General features: G+C 50.6%; 1 protein-coding gene across 1 annotated transcript in view; it reads right to left on the reverse strand.

Moving 5' to 3' along the window:
* The window catches only part of RASSF5 (Ras association domain family member 5), a 68,882-nt gene that overhangs the window by 29,771 nt on the left and 12,633 nt on the right, over positions 1 to 26,478 (reverse strand). Inside the window, exon 2 of the mRNA XM_072948333.1 lies at positions 13,241 to 13,362. Within this exon, the coding sequence (XP_072804434.1) occupies positions 13,241 to 13,362 (122 nt within the window). The remainder of the gene's footprint in view (positions 1 to 13,240; positions 13,363 to 26,478) is intronic.

Below are 26,478 nucleotides of genomic sequence, written 5' to 3' on the forward strand. Positions count from 1 at the left end.
CCTGCCCCTCGCAGTGCAAGCAGAGGAGTTCGGAAGCCACTTCCTCTCGCAAGGTTCCTCAAAGCCGCTCTGCTGTCGCGGCGCCCCTCCCCCCTCCCGCCCCAGCCCTGCGCCTCCCCACTCGGCCGCTGGACCACGCTGGCCAGTGGACCTCGGGCACCACGAGCCAGATTAGGGATGCAGGGCAGGAACAGACCAGGATGGACCTCAGGGGTCCCCAGGGTTCTAGAAGCAGCTCATTCTCATCACCCTGATGGCTCAGGTTCACGGGGAAGAACGTGCTCTAAGGTGGACACGGTCCCTCCTCCCTTCCCCCCATCCGCTGCCTCACCCACTCCACCCTCTCATTCCTCATTCACCGGGTGAAGGAGCCAGGTCAATCAGAGTGGTTAGAGAAGTGACTGGAGGAGAAAAAAATCAATATCTGGCCTTCCTGGAGAAGCAGCGATATTTTATCTCGGAAATGCCAGGAGAAAGCGCAGGGGCCCCACAAGCATATGCAGATCATGTGCAAAATTATGGCAACCTGAAAAGCCAGCCTGCCCTTCCACCCACACGGAGAACCTGGCCCTCTGGAAGCCTCATTTTACTAAAGGAGTGGGCAGACACCACCCAGGTGATTGGTTCATTTTCCTGACAGCTTGGCCAAGAGGGGTCTTTGCCAGATCTTGTCACTCCCATGGAGGACAGCTCAATTACACTCCTCCAGCAGACTGGATGAAAGAGCGTCCCATCTTCCGTGACTAGGGCTGAATCCTTCAAAGCAGTTAGGGCAACACCCCCCAACCTCTCAGGCCAGCCTGTACAACAGTGGTTGGAGCTACTTAACCATTGATAGAGCAGCTACGGCCTGTGCCCGGTGATTTACACGCAGTCTGTCATTTCACTTTCCCGATAGCCTTGAGACAGAGATTATTATTCCCTTCTTATGGATGAGGAAACTGCAGCTCAGAGTCACACAAGTAGGATGTGTGGGCGGGGACTCGGACCCTGGTCCGTGCAATCCTAGGGCTTGTGTTCTGAGCCGCCATGAGGTACAGTCGCTCAGCGCAGTGGGACTGTCTTGGTGTGCACGCTGCCGTCTTTCAATAGAGTGGGGCCTGGAGTCTCAGGAAAAGAAGACAAGCCTTCAGAGCCTGGCAATGCTAGGGGCACCACACTCGTGGAGTCTGACAGCCTGGGGACCCCAGGAGCACCCTCAGAGAGTAGCTGAAAGGGGTTAGCAGGACTCTCCAAGTCTGTGTCTCCTGCAGTTCTGAGAGTCTCCATCCAGTCCTGGGGCACAAGCTGGGTGGACGGCTAGACTCAGCCCCTGGACAGCAAGCTGCCAACTCCATTTTAAGCTCTGGCTACCTCTGTGAGGAACCCTCTCTCTCCCTCATCTTAGTCAAATCTGTCAGTGCTCAGGACGGTTTCAAACTGCAGCCCAGTTTGGCTCCATCCTCCCACTCAGTCTTTTTCCCAGAAGCCCGGCAGGCACGAACATGAGAGAGCTGAGAGCCAGCGCCCCAGCCGGCTGACGGCCCTCAGCTCCAGGGAATGGTCAATGCTTCCCTTGACAGGTAGGTAATAAGTGGAGGTACACAGCTGGAGAAGGGCGCTGGGGTGAGCTGCGGGGTCTTTCCAGGGAAGAACTCACATTAGTGGGGTTGAAAGTAGGTTCTGGCTTTGGACCAATCTTATCTTCAAATGAGTATTGTAAAGGCTGTTTTTGGAGTGGAGAGGTGGAGGGGGTGTTTCCAGAGAGAGTGGTTCAGGCAAAGGAAGCTGGTACTGGCCTCACCAGCACCTCCAAGCCCAGTGCCAGAATGATGACTCCTGCAGAGAGGGGGGCTCTACATGACCCTTGGGCCATCAGTAACAGCCTACCTGCTTTGTCCAGCAGCACAGCAAAGGAACACGCATTTCTTTATAAAAGGAACCTCCTTGCTCAGTGGGAAGCCAATATTTAAAGAAAAAACACGTCCCAGTTCTCTGTGGCCACACTGTGTCTTTGGAGTCATTCAAAATGTACAATCTTAAAATACAGCTAATAACAAGCTTTTTGAACAGCAAGCCAGAGTACCCCAGCAGTCAGCGTGAGTCTCTCCCTGTGACTAACACACTGGATGCCAGATCTGCTTAGGAGGAGAAGGTCGAGGTGACACTGTGTTCTTTTAGGGTGCTGCTTCCTGCCAGTCCAAATAGTATGAAAATTGACATCTGAATAGGGCTTTTCAAAGCCCTTTTAACGCGTCACCTAGTTTTCTCTATAACCTTGAGAGCAGGAATTATTCCCCCATTTTAAAGATGAGAAAACTGAGGGAAGCAACATGTTCCATTACAGCTCATTACATTCTTTCAAAGCCTCTTAACGCCTATTCAGTGTCTCTGTCTCTACACCACTCGACCTGTCAATGGATCTAGGCTCGGAAGGCAGCCATGTGTAAGAAGCCAGCAAAAAGGAGACTGTGCTGGCGAGGACCCTGGGACTAGACCTCTGCGAAGATCACATATGATACAATAAGTTGGCCAGCCTCCAGGAGGGAAAAATCAAGACCAAAGCTCCAGTGTCCCAGAGGGAGGAAGACTGGGTTCCTTTCAGTGCCTAATGACCCTATCTGCACCTCTTCTCTGTGAATAATCAAGAGTAGTGATAACCTGGCTGGGGGAGGGGAGAAGTCGGTAGGGAAGAACCTGAGCAACAGCCTTTTAAGCCTCTGAAAGTGAACACACAAAGGATGGGAACTGGCTGTTCTTGTCCCTGATCCCAGGAAGAGAAGCCTGACCTGAAGCTGCAGCATCCGGAGCCTCAAAGCCGCGGCATCGTGGCGGGGGTGGGTTCAGAAAGCCCCACTGGAATGGTGGATGGGCAACTTCCCTGTCTCAGAGCGTCAGATGATGAAAGACATTATTTTAAGCTTTCTTCCTTTCTCAGATGCGATCCTGACATGTGGCCAGATCCCCTTGTTAAATCCGCCCTGTGGGTCTGTGTTCCAGAAAAGCTGTGATACAAAAACGGAAGCCAGGAGCTGGTGTTCTAGTCCCAGCTCCACCTCCAGCTTGGTGTGGGATCTTGAGCAACTCTGGACCTCAGGTTTCCTCATCCGTCCAATGGAGGGGTGTCCGAGATCAGATTTGGGGCCTCATATACCGACCAACATATTCAGAGACTGAAAACTGGGTGAGGTGCCAACTCACCCTTGAAACCTGTTTTGAAACCATTATTAGCCTGTATGTGCGGGCACTGTCCTAGTAAATTCATGTGCATCATTTCATTTAATCCCTACAAATGGATGAGGAACCTGTGGTTATTGTCTCTCTTTTACAGAGAGAAGAAGGTTCTGGCAGGGTAAGTAATGAGCTCATAGTCAGACGTGCTAGTTCACGGTGGAGCCGAATCAGCCCAGCCGATCTGACCCAGAACCCAAGCCTTGAACGCTCTGCAGTAGTACGTACAGAGCATTGACCCCTGATTGCTCTCATCACAGCCTTACTGCCTGAAATCGCAGTCCGACACAAACAAGTCAGGAACTACTCTCTCAGTCCGCCTGTGACCCGGTCTTCTCTTTGGCTCAGTGGGGCTTTCCAGGGTTCAGCCGTTGACTGTTTTCTCAATATCACCCACTGCCCTCCACCCTGCGCCCATTCTCTCCCTGGGAGCTTAGTCTCACCTACACCAGTGCTGTCAACTACACCTGCCAGACCCAGGCTCATAACTCTCTCCCGGGGAGCTCTAGATGGACACCTGCACCAGCTCACAGGTGCCCAACCCTACCCACTAGAGCCTCACTCTCAACAGGTCCAAACTGGGCTGGTTACTCCTTGCCTCACCCTCCATCTGCTCTCCCTCCGACAGAACGTCCTCTCTTTCTCTCTTTTTTAATTTGAAGTATAGTCAGTTACAATGTGTCAGTTTCTGGTGTACAGCATGTCCTATCTTGATGAGAGCGGCATTACCATAGATTATTGCAAAGCCTGCCAGGAGTTTCCCTGGTTCCCGTTTCTGCCTCCTCCAACCTCCCCACCCACCTGGTTGCCAAAGTTACGCTTCTAGACCAGGATCTGATCAGGGCTGTTCTATCATAAAACCTTTCCATTCAGATTTCAACCAATAATTATTGAGTAAGTACTGAGTATCGAGATCTAGTTGCTTGTTCATTTATTCAACAAATAATCACTCAGCACCTTCTCCATGGCTGGCACTGGACAAGATGTTCGCATTCAGGCCTGAAGAAGACAGAGTCCCTGACTCTCACAATGTCCAGTCTAGTAGCATGACATGAAATAAGACATTATATTAGAGTTACTGAGCTCTCACACTCTTTATTATCACACTTGGTCCTCACAACCCAGCAAGAAGGTACTGTATGGATGAGTAAACTGAGGCTCAGGGTGGCTAATTTGCCCAGTCAAAGAGCAAGTAAATGGTTGAATCAGATTTCAAACCCAGAGCTTCTGTGTCTGACAATTTTCTATCACAGTTGTCTTTCCTCCAGTGACTCCCCAGTGCCTAGGCTGACATCCCAAACTCCGGAGTGGATCCTTCAAGGCCCTTCACAGCACCTGCCCAGCCAACAGCTCAGACTTATCTCCAGCCGCGATCAGGCTGCCCTCCTCCCAGCTACACACATCTGATTCACATTCCCAGCAGCCACCCTGCCCTCTCGTGGTCTTGCTTTTGCTGTTTCCTCTGCCCATCAAAACCCTCCTCTGGCCTCCCCGCTTTCTGACACATGTTCACCAGTCAGGACCACACCGCCCACACCTTCCCCGTGCCTCTCAGAAGCCTTTCCCAGATATGCTGTCTGGGGTGAATCTTAAAAATGCTCCCCTCCTTCCTGAGAGCAGCATTTGACAGCATTAAACCACTGTGCACAGCAGAGAGCTCAATTTCTCCCCAGATGACTTCCTGTTGTAAGAGGTACACGGCTGCACACTATTTAGGCTGACTCACAGGAGATTCACTTTCTCGGGGTTTCTAGCCCACTTCACACTTCTCTCACTTGGCTGCCAGGCTAACAGCTTCAATAGGGCCCTGACACAAACACCAAAGGCAGGTAAATCAGCCCATACCAAGAAGCAGGAGGCCCTGCAGAGCTCCTGCTGGGTCTGAGTCAGGCACAGGAAGTCTGCCTTCTAATTGTCCCCCTTTAGGGGGCCTAGAGAATCACAAAAAGGTTTCTGATCAACAACTCCATCCCTCACGTGGCCCTCTCCTGGCAAGGCCAGGCCTCCAATAGCCAGGACGATATGGTTCAGACATGAGGCATGAACACCTCCTGGACTACTACACATAGAAAAAGAGCCATGCTGCCTTCTCAGAGCCTCACGACCACCTCGCCCAGGCAGAAGTGATCTCAGGCAGCCCGTTGCTTCTAGGAAAGAAGAAGGGGGTGGACCTGTGAGGAGCACAGAGGAATGGCTCCAGTGCTTAAGGATTTCCAGAGAAATAAGTATTAGATCTCTGTCCCTCCTTGGAGCCAGGATATTAAGTGCCTCCTGGTTGGGAAGTCTTTCCTCTCTGATCAGAACTGAGCTTTCCTAGGTTGGACTGAGATGGTCAGATAGGCCTTAGGGCAGCTCCTGTTAGAGGCAGCTGTTTAGTATGAGAGCTTTGGCCAGCACTGCTGGCTTCTAGAGTGTGGAGGGAAATCTGTGGAGGGTGGAGCAACTGTCCAGATACAGCCAGAGTGGAGCAGGGCGGCTAGGGATGGGCTCTTTCCTCCAGTGACTCCCCAGTGCCTAGGCTGACATCCCAAACTCTATGGCACATGTGGTTGCGCTGGCAGCAAATGAAGTAAGATGGAATCATAAAATATATTCAATTAATCCGAAAGAAGGAAGAAAAGAAGAAGGAAACAAAGAACAGATAGGCCAAATAGAAAACAAATAGCAAGATGAGAGGCTTAAAATCTAATTATATCAATAATCACATTAAAGGCAAATGGGCTAAATAACCCAGTTAAGGGGCAGAGAGATGATCCAATTGGATTTAAAAAAAAAAGGTCCAACTATTTGCTGTCTATCAGAAATGATCTTTAAATATAAAGACACAAATAGCCTAAACGTAAAAGGATGGATTCAGGAATATCACGTTAATGGTAATCAAAAGAAAGCTGGAATGGCTGTATTAATAATATCAAAGCAGATTTCAGACCAAGGAACATTGCCAGGGATGAGGAAGGTTATTTCATAATAATAAAGGGTCAATTAATCACGAGGACATAATGAGCTTAAATGTTTATGCACTCAATAATGGAGCTTCAAAACACAGGAAGACAGAATGGTACAGAGAAACAGGCAAACCCACAGTTACAGCTGGAGATTTCAACACCCCTCTTTCAATAACCGATGAACACATGGTATGCCTCAACAAATGTTAGCTACTGTTATCAATCACAATTCAGTTCGATAAACCTTTATCGAACATTTCAGAGGGGACCCAAGACCCTGAATCCCTGGAGAGATGTGCAGGTATCTATCAAGAGCGTTATTACGGAGCCCTGGGCCTCTCTGCAGGGATAGACGGGGTTCCCCAGGCTCCTCCCTCCTGGCTCCCTGGCTCCCCCGTGTGGTAGTTTTGGGTTCAGCACATGGCATGGGGCTGAGGGCTGGGGCAGGACTGATCACTGGCCCTTAGCTCTTTTGAAGGGTTCTGGAAAGGCAGAGCCTGGGGTAGGGAGACAGTGGGGTGGCTGCAGGAGGGAGCACTGGGCTGGGAGCCAGGAAACTCGGCTCTCCACGCCAGCTGAGTCACTGCTCAGCGGCTGCAGGGCCTGAAGGAGGTGATTCCAGCAGGGGCCCTGCTAAGGAATGACAGTAGGGGGCTGGGAGTGGGGTGGGGAGGCGCAGGCAGAAAGGCAGCTGCGACCTGACCTGTGGGGCTAAAACACAGCAGCAGGCCAGGTAGATCCACCCTGGAAGCTGTTTGTCCCTTTAGTGAATGGGGACAGGGTCTTGAGTCTTTTTATCGACAGAGTAGAGCAATAACTTGCGTTGCAAAGGAGGGGATAGTCCTAAATCTTGTAGCAAAAAGTGCCCGCCAAACCACAAAGCCACAGTGTCCTGGTTTTATATCCAGAAGAGTAACCCATCTTTCTGGTATTGTGGCGTGTAGGCAGAGCCAGACCATGAAGGGTTTTGTGTGCTAATCCAGATTTAGACTGATTTTGACGCTAACAGGAAGTCACTGAGGGTTTCTATCACACGGTGACATGATAAAAAAAATCCAGTAAGGCGGGGGTGGGGGGTGGGGGGAGGATACAGCTCAGCGGTAAAGTGCTTAGTTAGCATGCACAAGGTCCTGGGTTCAATCCCCAGTGCCTCCATTAGAATAAGTAAGTAAGTAAATAAACAAACCAACCAACCTAACTACCTCCTCCCCAAAACAAAAAAGTGAAAAAATCCAGTAAGGCTGTTGGAGGCACCAGAGACGGCCCTGGAATGTTATCCTTTCACATACATCTTCTCACTGGAGCCGCACAACCACCCTGCCTACTATCCCATTTCTCAGAGAAGAAATCTGAGGCTCAGAGAAACCAGGAGACTTGTCTCAAGTCACATGGCACAAATGTCATCTACACAATCTGAATTAGAACCTAGCTCTTCTGTCACCCAGGCCAGGGCTCTTTCTTTTCTTTAAGAAAGTATTTATCACCTTTAAAAAATACTACACTAGAAACACGTGGTTACTCAAACAGCACCGAAGTAAACAGCAGAAGTCAGAAGTTCTCTTACTCCGCCCCGTCACCTCCCAAGGTGAGATCTCTTCTGACAGGTGGCTGGCCCTCGCTCTCCATTTATACACACACACACATACACATGCACAGACACTCAGACACACACGTGTACAAAGTACAAATGGGCTTGTCCTGCATGTACCACTGGGTGACTTGTCTCACTTCACACTATCCCCTGTCAGTACATACAGATCCATCCCTTCTTTGTTTTTTATTTTACTTTTTTTTTGAGTTCCAATAAAACTTTATTAACAAACACAGATGCAGATTTGCCCTGGAGCCAGGCAAACACCTTACATTGGTTGGGCATCTGAGTTTGTAAAAGATCTTTTTTTAATTTTACGATTATTATTTTTTTAAATCCCCAACTCCTAATGTGTCCCTCCCCTTCTTCCCTTCCCTGGTAACCACAGTTTGTTTGTCCGTGAGTCTGTTTCTGGTTCAGATCCATCCCTCCTTGGGAAGAGCACCTTGGTCACAGTGCAGGTGGTTGGAATTCCCTTCCCAGCACCCGACAGCCCTCTCCGTTGTTCATGGCGCCCCTTACTCAGGGGCTGGACCCGACGTCCCGGTGGTCAGGGCACCGAACTAGCAGAGAGCAGCCTCTGAAGGCGGCATTTCCTACTGAGGGCACCTGAAAGGATTCAGAAACAGTGCCTGGCTCAATGAATACATGTGGAATTAATCAGACACAGTTCTTAGACATACTTTTCTTTTTTAATTTCAGAGATTAAATATTAATTTAATGAGTGTCAGGGAAAAAAATCCTAAGTACATCAACAGTGATTCAAGGGTTTTTAAAATTTCCCTCAACATAAGTTTAAGCTTAATAAAAGAAATCTGTTTAAAGAGAAATGTGAAGTGAATAATAGCACAGGTGGAATACCGATATGGCCGGAATCCTAAGTGTGGACAGTGCCTGGGTGAGGTTTGGGGACTGCTGTGGGAGGAGCTGGACTTCGCAGAGGGGGCTCTGGGAGCCTGGTTTCTGAATGCTGCTCCTGGATTCTGGAGGGCCAGGAGGAGGGGATGGAATCCGGGCCTGATGGATGTAAGATTCAATCCCTGCCTGTAAGTGATCTGAGTGGAAGGAAGACTGCTTATGTTTTTGTCTTGTCATCTGTGCCTGTGCCTGCCATGCACCAAAAAAGTGGCACCAAAAGCCAGAGGGACAGAGCTGCCAGGACCCCCCTGGGCTGCAGGAGTAATGGTGAGAACCAGCGGTTGTGGGCAAGGACTTCCTTTCTTGGGGTCTTCTTTCCCAAAGGCAATGAAAGGACTGGACCTAACCAGCAGAGGTCTCACTTCATCCCGAGGGCACTGGGGGGCCCCTGAGGGACAGAGGTGATAAGAGAACCTTTAGGACCACCTGAGGTATGAAGTCTTTGGGGCATGTCCCCAATAAAGGAACTGCAGCTGTTTGGGTAATATATTGTGACCTTCAGCCAATGGCAACCATGTCCTCTAGGAAACGGGCTTAAACCCAAGAAGGGATCTGGGTGGACTGGAAGGGGACTTGCTTGGTCGGCATGGGTGCCCAAGGGAAAAGTCAGACATTACAGACCTCTGAGATCTCCAAGGAGAGACTCCGAAACCACCCATTGACAAAAGCATAGGCAGCTCCCAGCCATCTGCCTCCGTTTCTCCACCTGAGACCTGAGCGATCTGCACACCCTGGGAGGGCAGCTGGGGCTCCGAGCCCCTCCCTGCCCCCTCCCACCTCCAGCCCTTCTTCCTCCCTCCCTTCCTCCGTCTGGCACAGCAGAGAGAAGACAGCCAGAACCTTGGGATTACTGTTTTTCAAAGGTTGAGGCCAAACACTTATCTGAAGGATGATCTCAGTTGTGTTTTGAAAAATGTATGAAGGGACAGGAAGAAAATATAAAACTGCTAACTAACAGTGGTGCCCTCTGGATGGAGGAAAATCAATGATTTTCTTTTCCTTAAAGAGCAGAGCAGAAAGATGCCACTTAGCTGAGATCTCCCGACAGCCATATGCCCCCGAACTAACTGAGCTCCGACCAGGGCCCTGGCCACAACAGATCCCCCCGGAAATCAGCATTTGGACATTTGGTTAGCTCCATCCAGGAGACCAGGTCAAGGTGAACGAAAGCTCCATCCTGGTATGCAAGAGAAAACCAAGCCAAGGCGGAAACCAGCACAAACAAGCTTTTCAGAAAAGGCGAGTGAGCCTGGAGCCAGGCCCAGGTTTTATTGATAGAAGGCTAGGTCCTGCCCCAGTTGTGCTGAAGCATGCAGCCAGGCCTGTCCAAGGCAAACACAGCAGCCCAACCCGCCGGCCCGGAGCAAACCTCATCCAGGCTGGCTGCTGGCAGGGGGCTGCTCCGCACCCCCTCGGGACTCTTTGCTCCTTCCATATGGTTCCTTCTATATTTCCATGATGGTTCTGCTCTGGACACAGACCTGATTTAGCTTGCCAGAAGATTCTAAGGTTGACTCGCCTCTCCAACAGAGTCAAGGGAGTCACTCTGCTTCCAAATACGCAGACTTGGAAGCACCTGTTGACTGCTGACATTCTGAGAAAGGCATAGCAGCGAACCCCAGGCCCTTTTCTGGGGCCTCCTGCCCACTGCACCTGAGAGCAGGCTGAGCCAGGCTAGGGCAGGGTTTCTCAGCCTCTGCGCTGTTCACATTTTGGGCCAGATGAGTCTTTGTTTCGGGAGGTGCTTTCCAGTGTGCTGGAGGCTGTTTAAAGGCATCCCTGGCCTCTACCCACCAGGTGCAAGTGGCCTCTCCCCGGCTGTGACAAGCCAAAGTGTCTCCAGTAACTGCCAAATGTTCCCCTGGTTGGGGGGGGGGTGCAAAATCACCCCCCATCTGACACCTGCTGTTCTAGAGGAAGAAATACAGACCCAGAGTTAAAATCCAGGATGTAGTTGGGGGAGGGAAGCAGGCTCCAGGACAGGGGATGGGCGCGGTCTAGGGGAACAGAGAGAAGAGCCTTGCAAGTTTCCAATGGGAAAGAAAATCGGGGAAATAGACAGATGTTTAAGTAAGAGCTTTAGGAAACGCTGCTCTGTGTTGTGCTTTATAACTTCCCTCCTCCGTCTTCTAAAGAAAACCTTCAGCAAAAATCTGCATTATTGACCAGGGCTTTGGGGGTCAGATTTGTTTCCCTTCCTTTTCTCACCCAGCATGGGGCAAAGCCCTCCCAGGAGGCCTGGTCCACACCCAGGCCGCGTTACAAACAGTTACAATTCCAGGGTGTTCAGAGGATGCACAGAATTTAAAAAATAAAATATTTTTTAGAACTGATTCACTATACTTCATATTAGCTTTCTTTTTTTCTAATTAAAAAAAATTTTTAATGGAGGGAGGTAATTAGGTTTATTTATTTAGTAGAGGTACTGAGGATTGAACCCAGGACCTCATGCACTCTAGGCATGCACTCCATCACTGAGCTACACCCTCCCTCCATATTAGTTTTCTTATAGTGTCTTCCTGGGGGAGGAAAAAGCTTGGGGAGCAGCAGGGAGGCGGGCAACACCCATGGGTGAATCAGGCGACAGAACATTGGGGAGCAAGTACATCATGGCCAGAAAAAGCATGTGGATGGCTTGCCTGGGGATTTTTGGGACTGGACCCCAGGTTCCCCAGGTCCACCCATATTCTCTTGAGGAAACAGCCAGTCATTCAGCACCTGTGCTGTCTCTCACAGCAGCCGGGACTTCTCCCCCAGGAACACGGCGTTTATTTGTGCAGTCTCGCTCCCCTACTCGACTGCGTCACTAAGTCCCTGGCATCCCTGGACCTGGCACATGGTCTACATTCACAACATATTTGTTCAGTAAGTAAGTGTGTGATGTCCCGGAACACTCCCTACTTCCTTGACCAGCAACCTTCGACTCATACATTAAGACTCAGATCAAATGTCATCTCCTCTGGGAAGTATTCCCTGATTTCTCCCAAAACAATTGTGCTGGATACTCGAAACACCTGATTCATACTACTATTGAAACCTGCATCACCATATATACCATTTGATTGTATCCTGCTTCCCCTACCTGAATGTAAGCTCTCTGAGGACAAGAACTGGGGTGCATCATTTATTATCCCTGATCTTACCTGTACTTGGCACATAGTAGGTATTCAATAAATGTTTGCTCAATGCAAGAATTAAAAACAATGCTCTCCTGTCTCCCTCCCAAATCCTCAACATCAAAGGTCAGACACATCCTGGTTCAAGTGCCTTGGCAAAGCCCAGAACCAAGAGCTGCTTTGGGCATCAACTTCCTGGTCCTTTAATACAGGGAAAAATATTTGTGCAGTCCCTCTGAGGTTGATCCGGTTTGGCTGGCTGCCTGGCAGGCAGGACGATGTGCCTGAGAAGTGCCAGCCCCAGCATCCCCACTGCCCAGCATCCCCACTGCCCCAGGGCTCTAAGGCCTCAGAGGAGCCTCAGGATCTTTCTCTGGGACCCTGGCCCCTCCGCATACCCACACCTATGGCTGGAGCCCTAGGTCACAGCAGGCTCTGTGCTTGGGGTGAACTACAGGGCACTTCTCAATAGCTACAGACTTGTCTGTGTCACCGTTTCTGTTCCATTCCCCCAGTCCCTTGAAAATGGGTGTGTGATCCTGTGATGTATAATAAGAAATACATATTTGGTTTCTGTCTCCATTTCTGGCAGAGAGCTCCTAAAACTCTTGGAACTTCCAAAGTGATGAAAGCAACAAAAGAGCTTCTTGCTGTGTTAATGACTTTTGAACCCCACCTAAGGATGCAGGCCAGTTGCCAGGAGAACCAACCAAGGATTGTTAGAGGATTGGAACTTACAGTCCCACCTCCTGACCTCTGGGGAGGGGAGAGGGGCTGGTGGGGGAAGCAGTCGCCATTGGCCAATGATTTAATCAATCATGTCTATGTAATGAAGCCTCCATAAAAACTCAGAAGGGTGGGGTCGGGGAGCTTCTGGGTTGGTGAACAGTTGGAGGTGCTGGGAGAGTGGCGCACCTGGAGGGAGCATGGAGACTGTGTGCTGCTTCCCCATGTCCTGCCCTGTGCATCTCCTTCATCCGACTGTTTCTGAGTTACGTCCGTTTATAATAAACTGATAATCTAGCAGGTAAAAGGTTTTTTTGAGTTCTGTGAGCTGCTCTAACAAATTAATTGAACACTAGGAGGGAATTGTGGAAACCTCTGATCTACAGCCAGTTGGTCAGAAGCACAGGTGACGACATGGCCTTGGGCTTGGTGTCTGAAGTGGTGGGGCGGGGGTGGGGGAGGAGAGTGCCAGAACTGAGTTGAACTGTAGGACACCCAGGGGGTGACCGGAAATTGCTTTCATGGTGTGGGAAAATCCCCCCAACATTGGAACGGGGTGCAGGATCAGAGTGTGTGCTGGGGACCCCATCTGGCCAGAAAGGGTCCCCAGCATCCAGCAGGGTGGAACGCTCACGAGGCCTGCTGCGCACCAGAGCTCCTGGGAGAGGTGGGGGGAGCAGCCCAGGCACCTGCAGAGGCTGCCCCCAGCCTGGTCCTCGAGCCTCGCTGCCTACCTGGCTGAAGGTCGGAGTGAGGGTGCCTTCTGGAGAGGGTCTGTCCCGGGAGGCGCCTTCCTGCTGACTGCAGTCCAGCTGGATCAGGCTGCGGCACTCCGGGTGGCAGGTGAATCTGCAGTCTGGAGGGAGAGAACCGCAGCGGGATTAGGGGCCAGACAGGAGTCCCAGAGAGATGCCCTGCGAGGCTGCAGCCAGCTCCCAGAGGGAGGAGCACGTGAGCAAGAAGCGGAGAGGGGAGAACACCGGGAGAACGACACCCAGCGCCAGCACCGATGGTGACGGTACATGGGTGCTTTACAGTTTGCAAACTGTTTCCACTTCCGTGATTTTGTGTGACCCTGCAATCTTTATTAGTGCCACTTTACAGACAGGACACTGGGGCCTAGGGACGTTGGTGGCTTCCTCAAGGTCAGGTCATCTGGTTTCAGGCTGGTGCTCTTTCTACCAATTTATGTTAATCACTAGGGGCCATGGATCCCCGGCCAAGGACTTCGCCTTTCTGGGCCTTGCTCTGCAGTCTGTAACAGTTAGGTAATAACTGCCCGGCCTGGTGCACAAGGATGTTCATGGTTATAAGGGAGAGGAGGTCTTAACAAATTGAAAGTGCCTCCAGGGACAAAGGCATTGTCATCAACAGGAATGGCTCTCACCTGTCTCTGACCCTGCCCCTTCTAGAAATATCGGGGTGGGGTGTCTAACTGGGCCCAAGTAGCCTACAGACAACATCCCATGCTAGGTGCTGGGGGGAAGCACACAGCTGTGTCACAGACAGTGGTCACTTCTGTGGAAGGAAGACTTAGCGACTGGAGTTGAAAAGAGCCTTGAGTTGGAGAAACTAAGGCTCAGAGAGGTAAGGAGAGGTGCCCAATGACACACAGCACAGTGAAAGAGCCAAGGCTGCCAGCAGCTTCCAGCTTCCTCAGTAGCTCTCTCTGGAGCCTCCTTGGCAGAAGAGAGATGAGGCTGAAGGGGGGGGGGTAATTAGGCTATTTATTTATTTATTTTAATGGCGGTACTAGGGATTGAACCCAGGACCTCATGCTTGCTAGGCACACATTCTACCACTGAGCTCTACCCTCCTCCCCGGATGGTCTTTTTAAAGCTGCTGTAGGACACTCTATCTTGGGATGGCAATAAGGTTGGGTTTTCTCCCTACTTTTTCGGGGAGTTTGGGAATGAGATTCCCACTCTCCCCAGCGGCTCCCTTTCGCTGCATCCCCAAAGGTGAGCACCTGAAACACATTCCTCCTACAGGTTTTGCCATCAATGTCTGCAGGGGGGCACCTGGCCAATGTGGGGACACAAAGAGATTCCAGAACCCTGCAGCCTTCTGACTCGATGGTCTGAGTTTCCTGCCCACCCTTCTGGGATGGCATTTAGAAGCCCTACCGCTCACCTTCCTCATGCCTGCAGGTGAGGCCCGCTGACGACCCCTCTTGTCTAGGGCTTCTGACTCTCCTCCTGAGAAGCTGGACTCTCACCAGGAGATGGGATGCCAGCGCCCACATGCATGCCTGGACCCCGCTGTGGGAGATCTCTGCCCGGCACGAGGCTGGCCTCACCCCTGGTGGGGTTAAAGGCACGGGGTGGAGGGGTGTGCAAGCCAAATTTCTCCTGCTTGCAATGCCCAGAAATGCCAGGGCTTTGATAAGGGAGCACAGAGGCCAGAGACCACACAAAGAAGCGTTGTTCCCGGCTCCGCCCCCGGGATGCACCTGTGCAGCTCCTGGCCGCTCTCTGAGCGAAGAAGAATGCTCCAGGGGTGCCAAGGAGTGGAAACAAGGAAGGGGAGGAAGGACCGCTCCTTCAACTCCTTGTCCTGCCAACACAGGCATGCTGTGTCCATCTGTGCATCTGAATCTCTCAATTACTGTCTGTCTGTCTGTCTCTGACGCACACACCCCCCCACACACCCTGAAAACAGTACCAAAACCTCAGAAAGATTTTTTTCCCCACAGGCCTGATGCTGAGCTAGGCAGAGCTGGGGAACAGAAGACTCCAAGAGGAGTGGTTCGGGATTTTATAAAAAGCACATTGGAGTCCCAGTGACTGTCCCGTCAGACCGAGTAATCACAGACTGCAGCAAAACCACCGAAGCACGTCTTGGTATTTCCTGGCCCCTGGAAATGCTAAGCCCAGGGCTTTTAGGCCAGAAGAGATGAAGTCAGAGCCCCCGTGCCTTTCTCCACACACAGAAGCAAGCCCCACCAGCCCCAGCCGGTAGGTAGCCTGCAGGCTTACTAGCTCTGAGCACGGACTTCAGTGTCAGACCTCCTTGCCTCCTCTCGGCCCCTGTGGTGAGAGATGTAAGTCTGATCTTCTTCAGTGCTCTGAGTGGGGATACCCATGAGGTTCCAAAGGCAGAGCTGTATTCCACCGGGACCTAGAGGTTCAACTCCCACAGGCCGTCTTTCCCACAAGATAGCTCATCCCGAGACGCTGCCAAGCCAACGCCTGCCTCTGGTACCATGGTCCTCCGCAGCCCTTGGCTGGTGCTCAATCTGGATGAGGAAAGAGAGAGGGACTTGGGTGGCGCAGGGCCACACAGGCCCTTGGGAAGGGCTCCGCCTTCCCTGGACAGCCAGGCTTGTCTTCGGCAACAACTTCAATATCTTGAGCATGGATTTCCCCATGCCTGGGCTTGCCTGAGGGTGGGGATCGATAAGACAGGGTCGCTGGGGGAGTCAGGCGAGCTGGGCAGACAGGACACGCATGTGAAAGGATAACTAACGAGTGGGAGGACAGCACAAAGCTGGGGACTGACTGCGGCACCGATCCAGGAAGGCTGCTCAGAGGGCAGAGACACCTTTCAGCCACGGCGGCTGGGAAGGCTTCCTGGTGGAGGGGGCTGTGGGGAGCCTGAAGAATGGATCAGACTTTCTCTCTCATCGCAGGGGCCGAGAGGAGGCACAGAGGTCTGACACTGAAGAATAGACAGGTTGAAGATCTCCCCAACAAGAGGCAGCAAAAGTCTCGGGGGCAACACCCCTAGGCTCTAACTGCCGCGGCTCAGGAAGAACTGACATTTCTTGATATCAGCGTTGTCATCTACCCAGGAGAATGACCCCTTCCCCTCTGCATGCTTCCCTTGCAGCTACAGGCCCATCCCCATCCCCAGGGACATTTTAAGGAAAATAAATGTGCTTCCAGGTTTGGGAAGAGGGGTCTATGGAAATAGAAGGGGACCACTTTAGGAGGAAGGATGGGGACACAGCCACAGAGGGGCCCTGCTCCAAGGAGGGAACGGTGGGTCAGGATAGAGAGATGGCTCCTAGGGGCCACGCCCTGACCCGGACCCTACTGGTTTCCTAGCTGCTATAACAAGGCACCACGAACTAGGTGGCTTAAAACTGAAATTGATCGTCTCCCAGTTCTGGAGGCCAGAAGTCAGAAATCGAGTTGTGGGCAGGGCCATGCTCCCTTGGAGTCTGCAGGGGAGAATCTTTCTTTGCCTCTTCCCAGCTTCTGAAGGCTTGCTGCCATCTTTGGTGTTCCTCGGCTCCCAGCCGCAGAACTCCAGTCTCTGCCCCCATCTTTACGTGGCCTTCTCCCTGTGTGCCTGTGTCTTCACATGGCCATCTATCTACACATGTCACCAGTCATACTGGATTAGGGGACCATCCTACCCTAGTGTGAGCTCTTCTTAAAGCATTGCACCTGCAATTACCTTATTTCCAAATAAGGTCACATTCTGACATCCCGGGGGTTAAGACTTCAACATACATTTTTTTTTTTTGGTGAGGGCACACAATCTGATCTCCAGGGAGCAGCAGCAGACTGGCAGAGGAAGACGGCCAGGGAGTGCTGAGGCCAGGACCACCTGCCTACCTCCACCAGCCCTGCTCTTGGCTGTCTCGGGCCCTGAAGGTCACCACTGAAGGTACCGTCTTGAACAAGGGGGTAAGGTCCAAAGGTCATGGCAACCTATACCCAGAGAGGCCGTCTTCCTTCCATTTCAGCCCAGAGGTGAGCCCAGCAGACGTAACTACGTATGCTAGGAAATACAGAAGCTGCAAACCACCCTGTAATACCCAGGGCTGCCAAGTTAGTCCCTGCCCCACCCCAGTTGCCAAATGTGTACACACACACACAGAGGCACACAAAGAGCCTAATTTTTCTGAACCAGGGACATTTCATTGATAAGGAACCTTTAAGGACCTTCACCCCAGGGTTGTGTGTAAGACCCTGAGACAGTGCAGAGCTCCCCTCTTGATGCTCCCCCTCCCCCAGCTGGAGCCAGGACATGGGGCACAGATGAGGCAGGCTCCCAGGATACAGAGGGTGGGTTCCAGCGAGCCCACCGGCCTCCCTTGCGGTCACTCCCAGGTCAGTGAAGCACCGCTTCTCACCCTGCATGGCCAAAGCCACTTCTGAGGCCCAAAGGGAAACATGACAGACTCTGAATCCAGGAGCCCTGCATCCACTCATTGGACACCCCAGGCCTTCTTGGACAAGGTCAGTTTCAGAACAAATCTGACCACCGTCCCCCTTCCTCCTTCAGGGACCCGGCTTGTACTGCGGTGTGATGGGAAGAGAATGGACTTGGGGCAAGGCCGGGCCTCTACCCGGGCCCATGACCTTGGGTAAGTTATTGAGCTTCTCTGATCATTAACTTCCTCGACTCTAAATGGGAATAATAGCCAGTCCATTGGGCTGTCATGAGGATTAAATGGGGTTCATGATGGAAAGCACCACACAGAAGGCCTGGGACCTGGAGGCCCCCGGTCAGTGTTCCCCACCCCCCACCTCCCCCACCGCTAGCCTGCCCTGCGAATTCCTTCCCATCCCACCGAGCTCCTGGAGGGTCATCTGTAGTCTCTCCAACCTTCCCCTGGCTATCATTTCCCAAACAAGCACACAAATAGCTTTTAGTTTTAAAATAATTTTGTTCTTAGGCGATACAGCAAACTCTGAAAAAACAAACGAACAAAATCCACTACCACCACCACCAAAAAAAAAAAAAAAGCATTGGAAAATTAGAATGTTAGAAAAGTTTTTAAAAAGCAGGAGTAAAGTCTTTCTGAGCAAGTCAGTGGGGACAGCCCTCAGTCTTGGAGTCCCTATCTTAGCTGCCTTCTCAGTTCTTCAAGAGTCCCTCATTCCGTAAATGGTTCAAATACATTTTTAAAAATCATCAATCAGTATATTTTTTAAAGAGAAGTAGAAACTTCTGTCTCCAATTGTATTTTTTAGTATGGAAATATGTTTCTCTACAAAATTGTGGAACAGTAGAGAAGCGCCCCCAAGCATCTCTTTTTAAAAGCTTTCTCTTTAGCCAGCTTCCTTTGAACAACTGTCACTTTTACATTCAATGTTAAAATGTCTGCTTTACCTTGAAGGGAAACTTCGAGGGCAATTTTTTAAAATATGTAAACAGGAACTCAGCAAGTATTTGGGAAATCAATGCAATGCTTTTTTCTATTATGTCAAAATAATGTTTCTTTCATTCATTCATCTATTGACTCATTAAACATTTTTTTGCTCTTTACTTGTTAAAAGAAGAGTCCCTCATTCTTGTGCTGAGGTCCCTCCACTCAAGACCAGCTGTGCCCACTCAGAGACCAGGCAGAAGTCTCTCTGTGCCCGTCTGTCCCAGGCTGGCCCAGCCCTGCTCCACCACCTACAGCCCCACTGCACCCTGAAGCCTCGACCCCGCCTGCTCCCCCCACCAGGAACACCTCTCTCCATGTGGCTCCAAAATTTCCCCTCGGACCTGAGTCCGTCTGGTTCCTGCTGTGACCACACACCCCTCCTCCAAGTCCCCAGGGCTGCAGTTCCTGAAGTCCACCCTTTCCCAGCCTTTTGCTCTGGGCCCTGCTCAGGGTTTGAGAGGACCAGGTTGGTATGAATTGGTTGAGTGACCAGAGAAAGGAATGAATGAATGGTCTTCTGCCTTTTGCCGAGGGGGAGGGACCAGGGTGTGAGTGCTGACCTGACCCTAGGCTGGGGTCCTAACGCCTGCCTGCCTCACCTTCCTCTGCTAAATAGAGATGACGGCAGGACCTGCCTCACAGGGTTGCCAGGAGAATCCAACTAGATAATTCTAAAAATAATCAACACACATCTGATACAGACTAAGACATCAATAAATATTAGCTATTCTTATTAACCGGCTAAAATCCAGGTCCATCTCACCAGTGATCACAGCATCTGGCATCCTCATCCCGGAAGCCTGCCTGGGCACATCCCATCAGTGCTCAGTGACCTTCCTCCAGACTCCACTGAGTCCTGATACAAAAGGCTCTGATGCATCCTAGACCCCCATTGAATCCCTCTCCTCACTCTGAGCAAGAGAAGCCCCAGGTCTCAGCTCCATGCAGAGGTCAGGCGCCAGGTGGACATGGAGCCTGGTGAGGGGCCACCCTCCCCTACCTCGGAGAGTCACCACTGCCCGTCCGGGATGCCTCTCCTCCCTGCCTTCCCACCCACCCCCTCCAATATGTGAACTTCAAAAATCTTGCTCTAGGTTCAGAAAAGAAAATTGTTAACCAAAGTTGATCACTTCCAGTATTAAGGCGGTTGTTGTAAGCAAGACGGTTCTTGCCTTATTGGTGGTATCAAATTCCTGCAGGGATTTATCCTCAGTGCATATTTATTTGTATCTAAATATGTCTCCACTAAAAGGTTTACTACAGTTGTCTGTGGCAACAAGATGCTAGAAATGCCCCATATTCACCTGCAGTAGGGGGCCAGTTAGAGTTACATTTTAAAACAATTTAGCCATTACATAAGATGATGTAGATTAATATTGGTCAACTTGGAAAGATGTCCACAAGCATATCATTGAAAGAGAAAAAGATTGTGTTTTATGGTCCTCACCATATGAAAATATACACACACCTACATACACATTACACATAGAGAGAAACCTGCAAGGAAGGTAACATGCTTGTTCTGAGTGATAAGATTTCTAGTATTTTTATTTTCTTTATAGTTTCTAGGCTGTTACAATGAATATTCTTTACTAATAAAAAAAAACACAAAAAAGGAACAGAGAAAAATCATGTACCCACATTGTGATGACAACAGGCACCATTATTCACTACTTACAGTGTATCAGACACTTCATAAATACGATTTCACACAATCAATACTATGCCTCTGTGATATGCGTTTCTACCCCTACTTTAAAAAAATACGCTTTATGTTTTAGAGCAGTTTTAGGTTCACAGCCAAGCTGAGCAGAAGGATACGAAGAGTTCCCATATGCATACCCTCTGTCCCCCACATGCACAGCCACCCCATTAGCAACACCCCCGACCAGAGTGTACATTTGTTACACCTGATGAACCTACACTGACGTGTCACTGTCACCCAAAGTCCATCACTTACATCAGGGCTCACTCTTGGTGTTGTACATTCTATGCGTTTGCACAAATGTCTAATGGCATGTGCCCACCATTGAAGTGTCACATAGAGCAGTTTCACTGCTCTAAGTACCTCTGTGCTCTGCCTGTCCATCCCTTCCTCCCCACTAATCCTTGGTAATCAATGATCTTTTTGCTGTCTCCATAGTTTTGCCTTCACCAGAATGTCCCATAGTTGGAATCACGCACGGCATAGCCTCTTCAGATTGGCTCTTTTACTGAGTAATATGCATTTAAGGTACCTCCGTGTGTTTCCATGACTTGATAGCTCATTTCTTTTTAGTTCTGAAGAATATGCCACTGTCTGGATGGACCACAGTTTATTTATCCATTTACCTATGACATCTTGGTTGCTTCCAAGGGTTCCCAATTACGGGTAAAGCTGCTATAAAAACACCTGTGTGCAGGTCTTCATGTGGATGTACGTTTCCAGCTCCATTGTTCTGCTCCTATTTTAGAGATGAGGAAACTGAGGCTTGGAGACATTGAGGCTTGTTAAGAGCCTCACAGCCAGTGAGTGGCAGAATTGAGAATGGAAATCCTTCACACTTGGTTGCGTCTCAATAGCCCTGTTTTCTGGGAAACCGTCCCCTCCACTTGGTCGTGGTCTGGTCCTCCCCACCCTGCACTGCACCTGAGGCCAGGGCTTCATCAGGGATGGGGGATGGGGTGGCCAAAGGCCAGAAGAGAGCATGGGTCAAAGGGATTCGGGCGAAGAGCGCTTTTTCCTCTGCCCTAGCAGGTAACAGCAACAGCGTCCCTCCCACAGGCCTGCGAGCTGCCAGTTCGCAGCTCGCGTCCCAGCTCAGCCAAGCCACTCCACCTGGGAGCATCAGAACCCACCTGTACAGTCTACCCGCTCTGGACTGGTTCTCCATCCACAGCTCCTTCATCTCTGGGACGCCACATCTGGGAGACTGTGAAATACTCAGGCAGCAGCCAGAGGGGCTTGCACCGAGCATCAGAGAGCCAAGGTCAAGTGCCACCAGTAGTGGGATCTCAGCCTCCCCTGCTCAGAGGCCCAGGCTCTGCAACTCTGCTCCCCACGACACCAAAACAGAGCCAACTGCCCATCTGGTGGAGAGATAAGGATGGTGAGACAGCAGCCCGAATGGACACGAGCTCCCAGCACCAAAGTGCACCCACACTTGGCAGCTGTATGTCAGGTCCTCAGACAGGCCATGTGGTGCCTTGAAGGACCCTCCCTCACCTGCATGACAGAGGGCTTTGAGAAAGGGTGCAGGCGGCAATGCACTTGATTGGGAACTTCAGAGTGGACAGAATCTGACACAGATCAGGGTCTGAATGCAAGCCCTGCTTCTAACTGGGTTTGAGATGCCTGAACAATTGACCTGATGTTAGTAAAATAAGAAATCTATTTAGCCTCCATTTCCTCATCTGCAAAATGGAAGTAAAGTTATCTTCCTTGCTGCAGCATGTGATGCCAGCCCTCAAATCTCCCAGTTATTGTATTAAGTAAGAAAACTTAGGCAACTTTTCTGCTCACCTCTGTTCCTCCCTCCTGCTCCTCCCTCCCTCCAGCCTGGGCTTTGGTGGCCCAGGGGAGTAAGGCAGGGTCATGAGAGGATGGTTTGTGTTGGAGGGAGGGGAGGTAGAGAGACTGATTTGCCAAGCTTGGAGGTCTGCAGCCATCACCAAAATCAACGCAGTCTATACCATTTTCATATTCCTGGTTAAACTAGTGAGACTGGCAGCAAGAGAATGGAAACTCCCCACTCCTGGGCTCAGGCATCCAGCTCAGGACGTCTGCATCTCTGTTTCCAGGAAGGGGCCTGAGCCCCAGCCCTCTCAAGATCATATAATGTAGTTCCTTGTTTCAGAGGACAGGCCACCCCTGACGGCGCTCTGCAGCCCCACCCCAGCTTAGAGGGTCTGGAGACACACAACTGCTCCTTCCCACTGCACAGCCCCAACTACACACACACACACACACGCACACACGTGCACACACACCCCACAGACAGTGCCAGGACACAAGCGAGGAAACCAACAGGAAGAGTCGATGCAGCGGTACCAGAGTGGCCTGGAAGCCAGGCCCATGTCCTGGGTCAGAGATGCTGGCCCTCCCGTGGACAGGAGAGGTGGGCAACTGGATGCACTGGGGTGCTGTCTTTGTGCAAAGAGCCAAGAGGGGAAGCATTTGAACATGCTCAAGTCTGGATCAGAGTTCAGTCCCCACGTAAAATGGGGGGTGGGGCAGTGATGGCCGGGCTTTATGGAAAGCAGGCTCCCAGGTCAGGCAGGTCGAGGGAGAAGGTGCTCGGGGGTGGGGAGAGTGGTGCTGGGGGGCCTTGGATGAACTGAGGACACAAGGCCATCCCAAGACTCTGGGCCCCACCCTCTCCCAAAATGACATATCAGTGTTACGTGGCAAGGCTGGAGGGGTGACATGTGCACTTTTGAGCCAGCCTTTTGTACTGAAAGGAAAGGCAAAAGGTCCAGCTGAGTTGTTGCTCAGGGGCTAAAGCAGATATTTAAATTCTCCCGGGGTCTAACCAGTCGGCTTTTAATTCCCTGAGCCTGGCTTCTTGGTGGTCACATTTCCAGGCAGGCTGCACGTGTCCAGTGCACCGTCTTCCCAAACTTGCTCGGCTGGCCTGGCCGAAGCTGGGCGCCCGTGCTGGCCTGCAGAGGCACAACCCTGCCCCATGGGGGTAGGTGTGGGTGGGTGTGCCTCTCGGGCGGGCCCATTATTCAGCTGTCCCTACCACCACCCCACCATCCTTAGGCTGAAAGGACCAACAAAAGGAAGGCACTGCGGTCAGGCCAGGCCCAGGGTGTTGGCTGGATGTTTTGGGACGGGCAGGTGGAGGCAGGGAGGGAGGGCAGGACAGTTCACGGCACGTTCAGGTGAATGATGCAGGGAGTGAGGGGAGTGCCAGGCAGTGCCCGCCCTGTGCCCAGTGAGGCAGGGGACAGGGCCTGACCCCAGGGCACCTTCCCACGTGGTCTGTTTCATGCCACTTCACTCTTTTAGGGGCGTTATATCCTAAAGCACCCCCCCCGCCTTGTGTGGATGTGTATATATGTTTAAAATTATAAACAAATTTAATAGGGTTGGGTCCTTTTTTAACAATTCATCTTCAACTTTAGAGAGTGTTAACTGACTCCCTGCTGGGACGATGCTAGAATTCTCCCTCCAGTCAAACCTGCCCTCAGCCCCGATTTTCACTCTACTATATTATTTATAATTCCAACATTTATAACATTCATATTCTGTTGTAACTATAAATCCTACGGCTGTCTAAAATTAACTCTACTTTTAAATCGATTCAGTCTTTTTACAACAGTCAAACTAGTTTTCATTTTACTTCAATTAATCTTTTGGTTGACTGAATTTTTTGGTACAATGCTTTTCTATGCATTATGCTGGCCAACGTTGCTTCAAGTACCAGAGAGAGATGCACCCTGTTTTACTGGCCTTTTAATACTGTGGCTTCATGCAGTACAGTTTGTGGATGACAATGATGATCTGGAGATGGAGAAGACACAAGTGGGCGAGTCTGCAGGCTGTCCGTGCAATACCACAGAGCATCTCTGAAGACTCCCCCTTGGCCAATAGTAGCAGGAGGCAACAGATTTGGGGAAAACGGAAAAGCAGATGCTACTAGGCGGGGTCTAGGGTGGGAAAGCCAAGTGGACCTCATTCCTCACATGCAGGGGATTTGTCCTCTGGACCCTCTGACACCACATCCAAAGGTTGTATTGAGGATGAGGCCGTGCAAATAGACATGCAAAGACCTGACGCACTGTTTGAACAGGGACAGTTAAAGTAGGTGCGCCCATCAGGACATACGTACTCAGAGAGACAGAGCTAAACCTTTTTAAGACAGTTATGTCTCCTGTCTTTTCACACCTACCTAATTACTAGCCAGGTTTCCACGTCCGCGTGCGCACACCCGTTCAACACGCGCTTACGGAGGGCCTACCATGGGTCAAGTACAATTTTAAAGGACAGCCAGTTATATCCAAAGACTTGTGTAAAAGGAACAAGTGTATGAAAGGAATATCTCTATATAGTCAAACTATATATATATTTCAATACGGATTGTCACCGCAAGAAAAAAATAAATCCCATTGCCAGAGCACCTTAAGAAAACATATTTTAAAACACTATAAGCAGCACTATTTACAACAGCCAAGACATGGAAACAACCTAAGTGTCCATCAACAGATGACTGGATAAAGCAGCTGTGGTCTATTTATACAATGGAATACTACTCAGCCATAAAAAGAGTAAAATAATGCCATTTGCTACAACATGGATGGACCTGGAGATCATCAGTCTAAGTGAAGTAAGCCAGAAAGAGAAAGAAAAATACCATGTGATAGCAGTTACATGTGGAACCTCAAAAACTAACACAAATGAACTTATTTACAGAACAGAAGCAGACTCACAGACATAGAAAACAAACTTACGGTTACCAGGGGGGGAAAGGGGTGGGAAGGGATAAATTGGGAGTTCCAGATTTGCAGATACTAACTACTTATATATAAAATAGATAAACAAGTTTCTTCTGTATAGCACAGGGAACTATATTCAATATCTTGTAGTAACCTTTAATGAAAAAGAATATGAAAAGGAAAATATGTGTGTGTACATGTATGACTGAAACATTATGCTGTACACCAGAAGCTGACACAATATTGTAAACTGACTATACTTCAATTAAAAAAAAAAACACTGTGGACAGTTGGGTTTAAGGGAATTTAACAAACGGCAACAAGCCCACAAAATCCAAAGCCAGTATAGAGATGCCAGATGTCCTCTTGGCTCAGGTCAGCTCAGGAGGGGCCCCTGCCTCCTCCAGGCATGTGTCACTCTGCTCTGGGTGCAGGAGAGACAAAGCAGGTGGGGTCCCCCGCCCCAGCGCTCAGGGCCCCCTCCTCTTGTCCCTGGGGCCCCTGAGAAGACACTCGGAGGAGGCTGGATAGTTGGTAGAGAAAGGACATGAGCCGGGCAGTGAGGGACAGAAGTGGAATGAGGAGCTGGAGTGCTTTTGGGGGTTTTTGCTTTCATTTTTAGAGCAAACACCGTCTCTGATTAGGGGCAAAGGGCAGCCTCGCCTCCTGCTGAGCTTGAGTGTATTTTTGGTAGAGTTCCACAGACGCCAAAGATAAAGACAGCTAAACAGTTCTGCAAGAAGTCCTGCCTGGGAGCCTGCAGGCCACAGGGTGGCAGATGGGCTGAGCCAGATGTGCAGGTGTGACCGCACACCCAGGTGCCTGCACACAGGTACGCCTGCCCGAGCTGAGTACCGGGAGGTCATGGGAGGCCAGGAGCAGAGAGGTTTGGCCCTTTATGGGACAAACAGGCTGCTGCATCCAACTGGTTTTTCCACACCTGCTCTCGTGTCACTTGTATACAGGGTGCCAATCACCAACTGAATAGCAACCAACAGGGTGAAAGGAGACTTTTGCCGAGAGGAGAAAAGTAAATAGATTACGTCTGAGGCTCTCTTTGCAGGAGACACACAAAGGCTTCTTTACAGCTGTGTCCCTGCAGCCAGGACCACCGGAGACTTCTGCATGGAGCCAGGCCTGTGTCCCGCTGACCCCCGAGCAGCCTTTTAAAATGATGTATGACTTGCTCCTTGGCAACACGCATGCTTAGCTCCTAATGATGCCTGGTGGGCTAATCCAGCCCTGCCTGTTAATTAAGTGGGGTGGTAAACTCGGCGATAGGCATTTTTCCAGAGAACGTGTTTAAGAGTTTCGTGCCCCATCTCTCCTTCTGCCTGGGCAACCTTCAAACCAGATCTCTTTCACTGAGATGTGGGTGGCCCACCTTGGCCCAGGTGTGATGGAAGAGCAGACAGCGGGCTGGGGGCCTTGCACAGATGACCC

This window comes from Vicugna pacos, chromosome 23, assembly GCF_048564905.1.
Source record: "Vicugna pacos chromosome 23, VicPac4, whole genome shotgun sequence".
Taxonomy (NCBI): Eukaryota; Metazoa; Chordata; class Mammalia; order Artiodactyla; family Camelidae; genus Vicugna; species Vicugna pacos.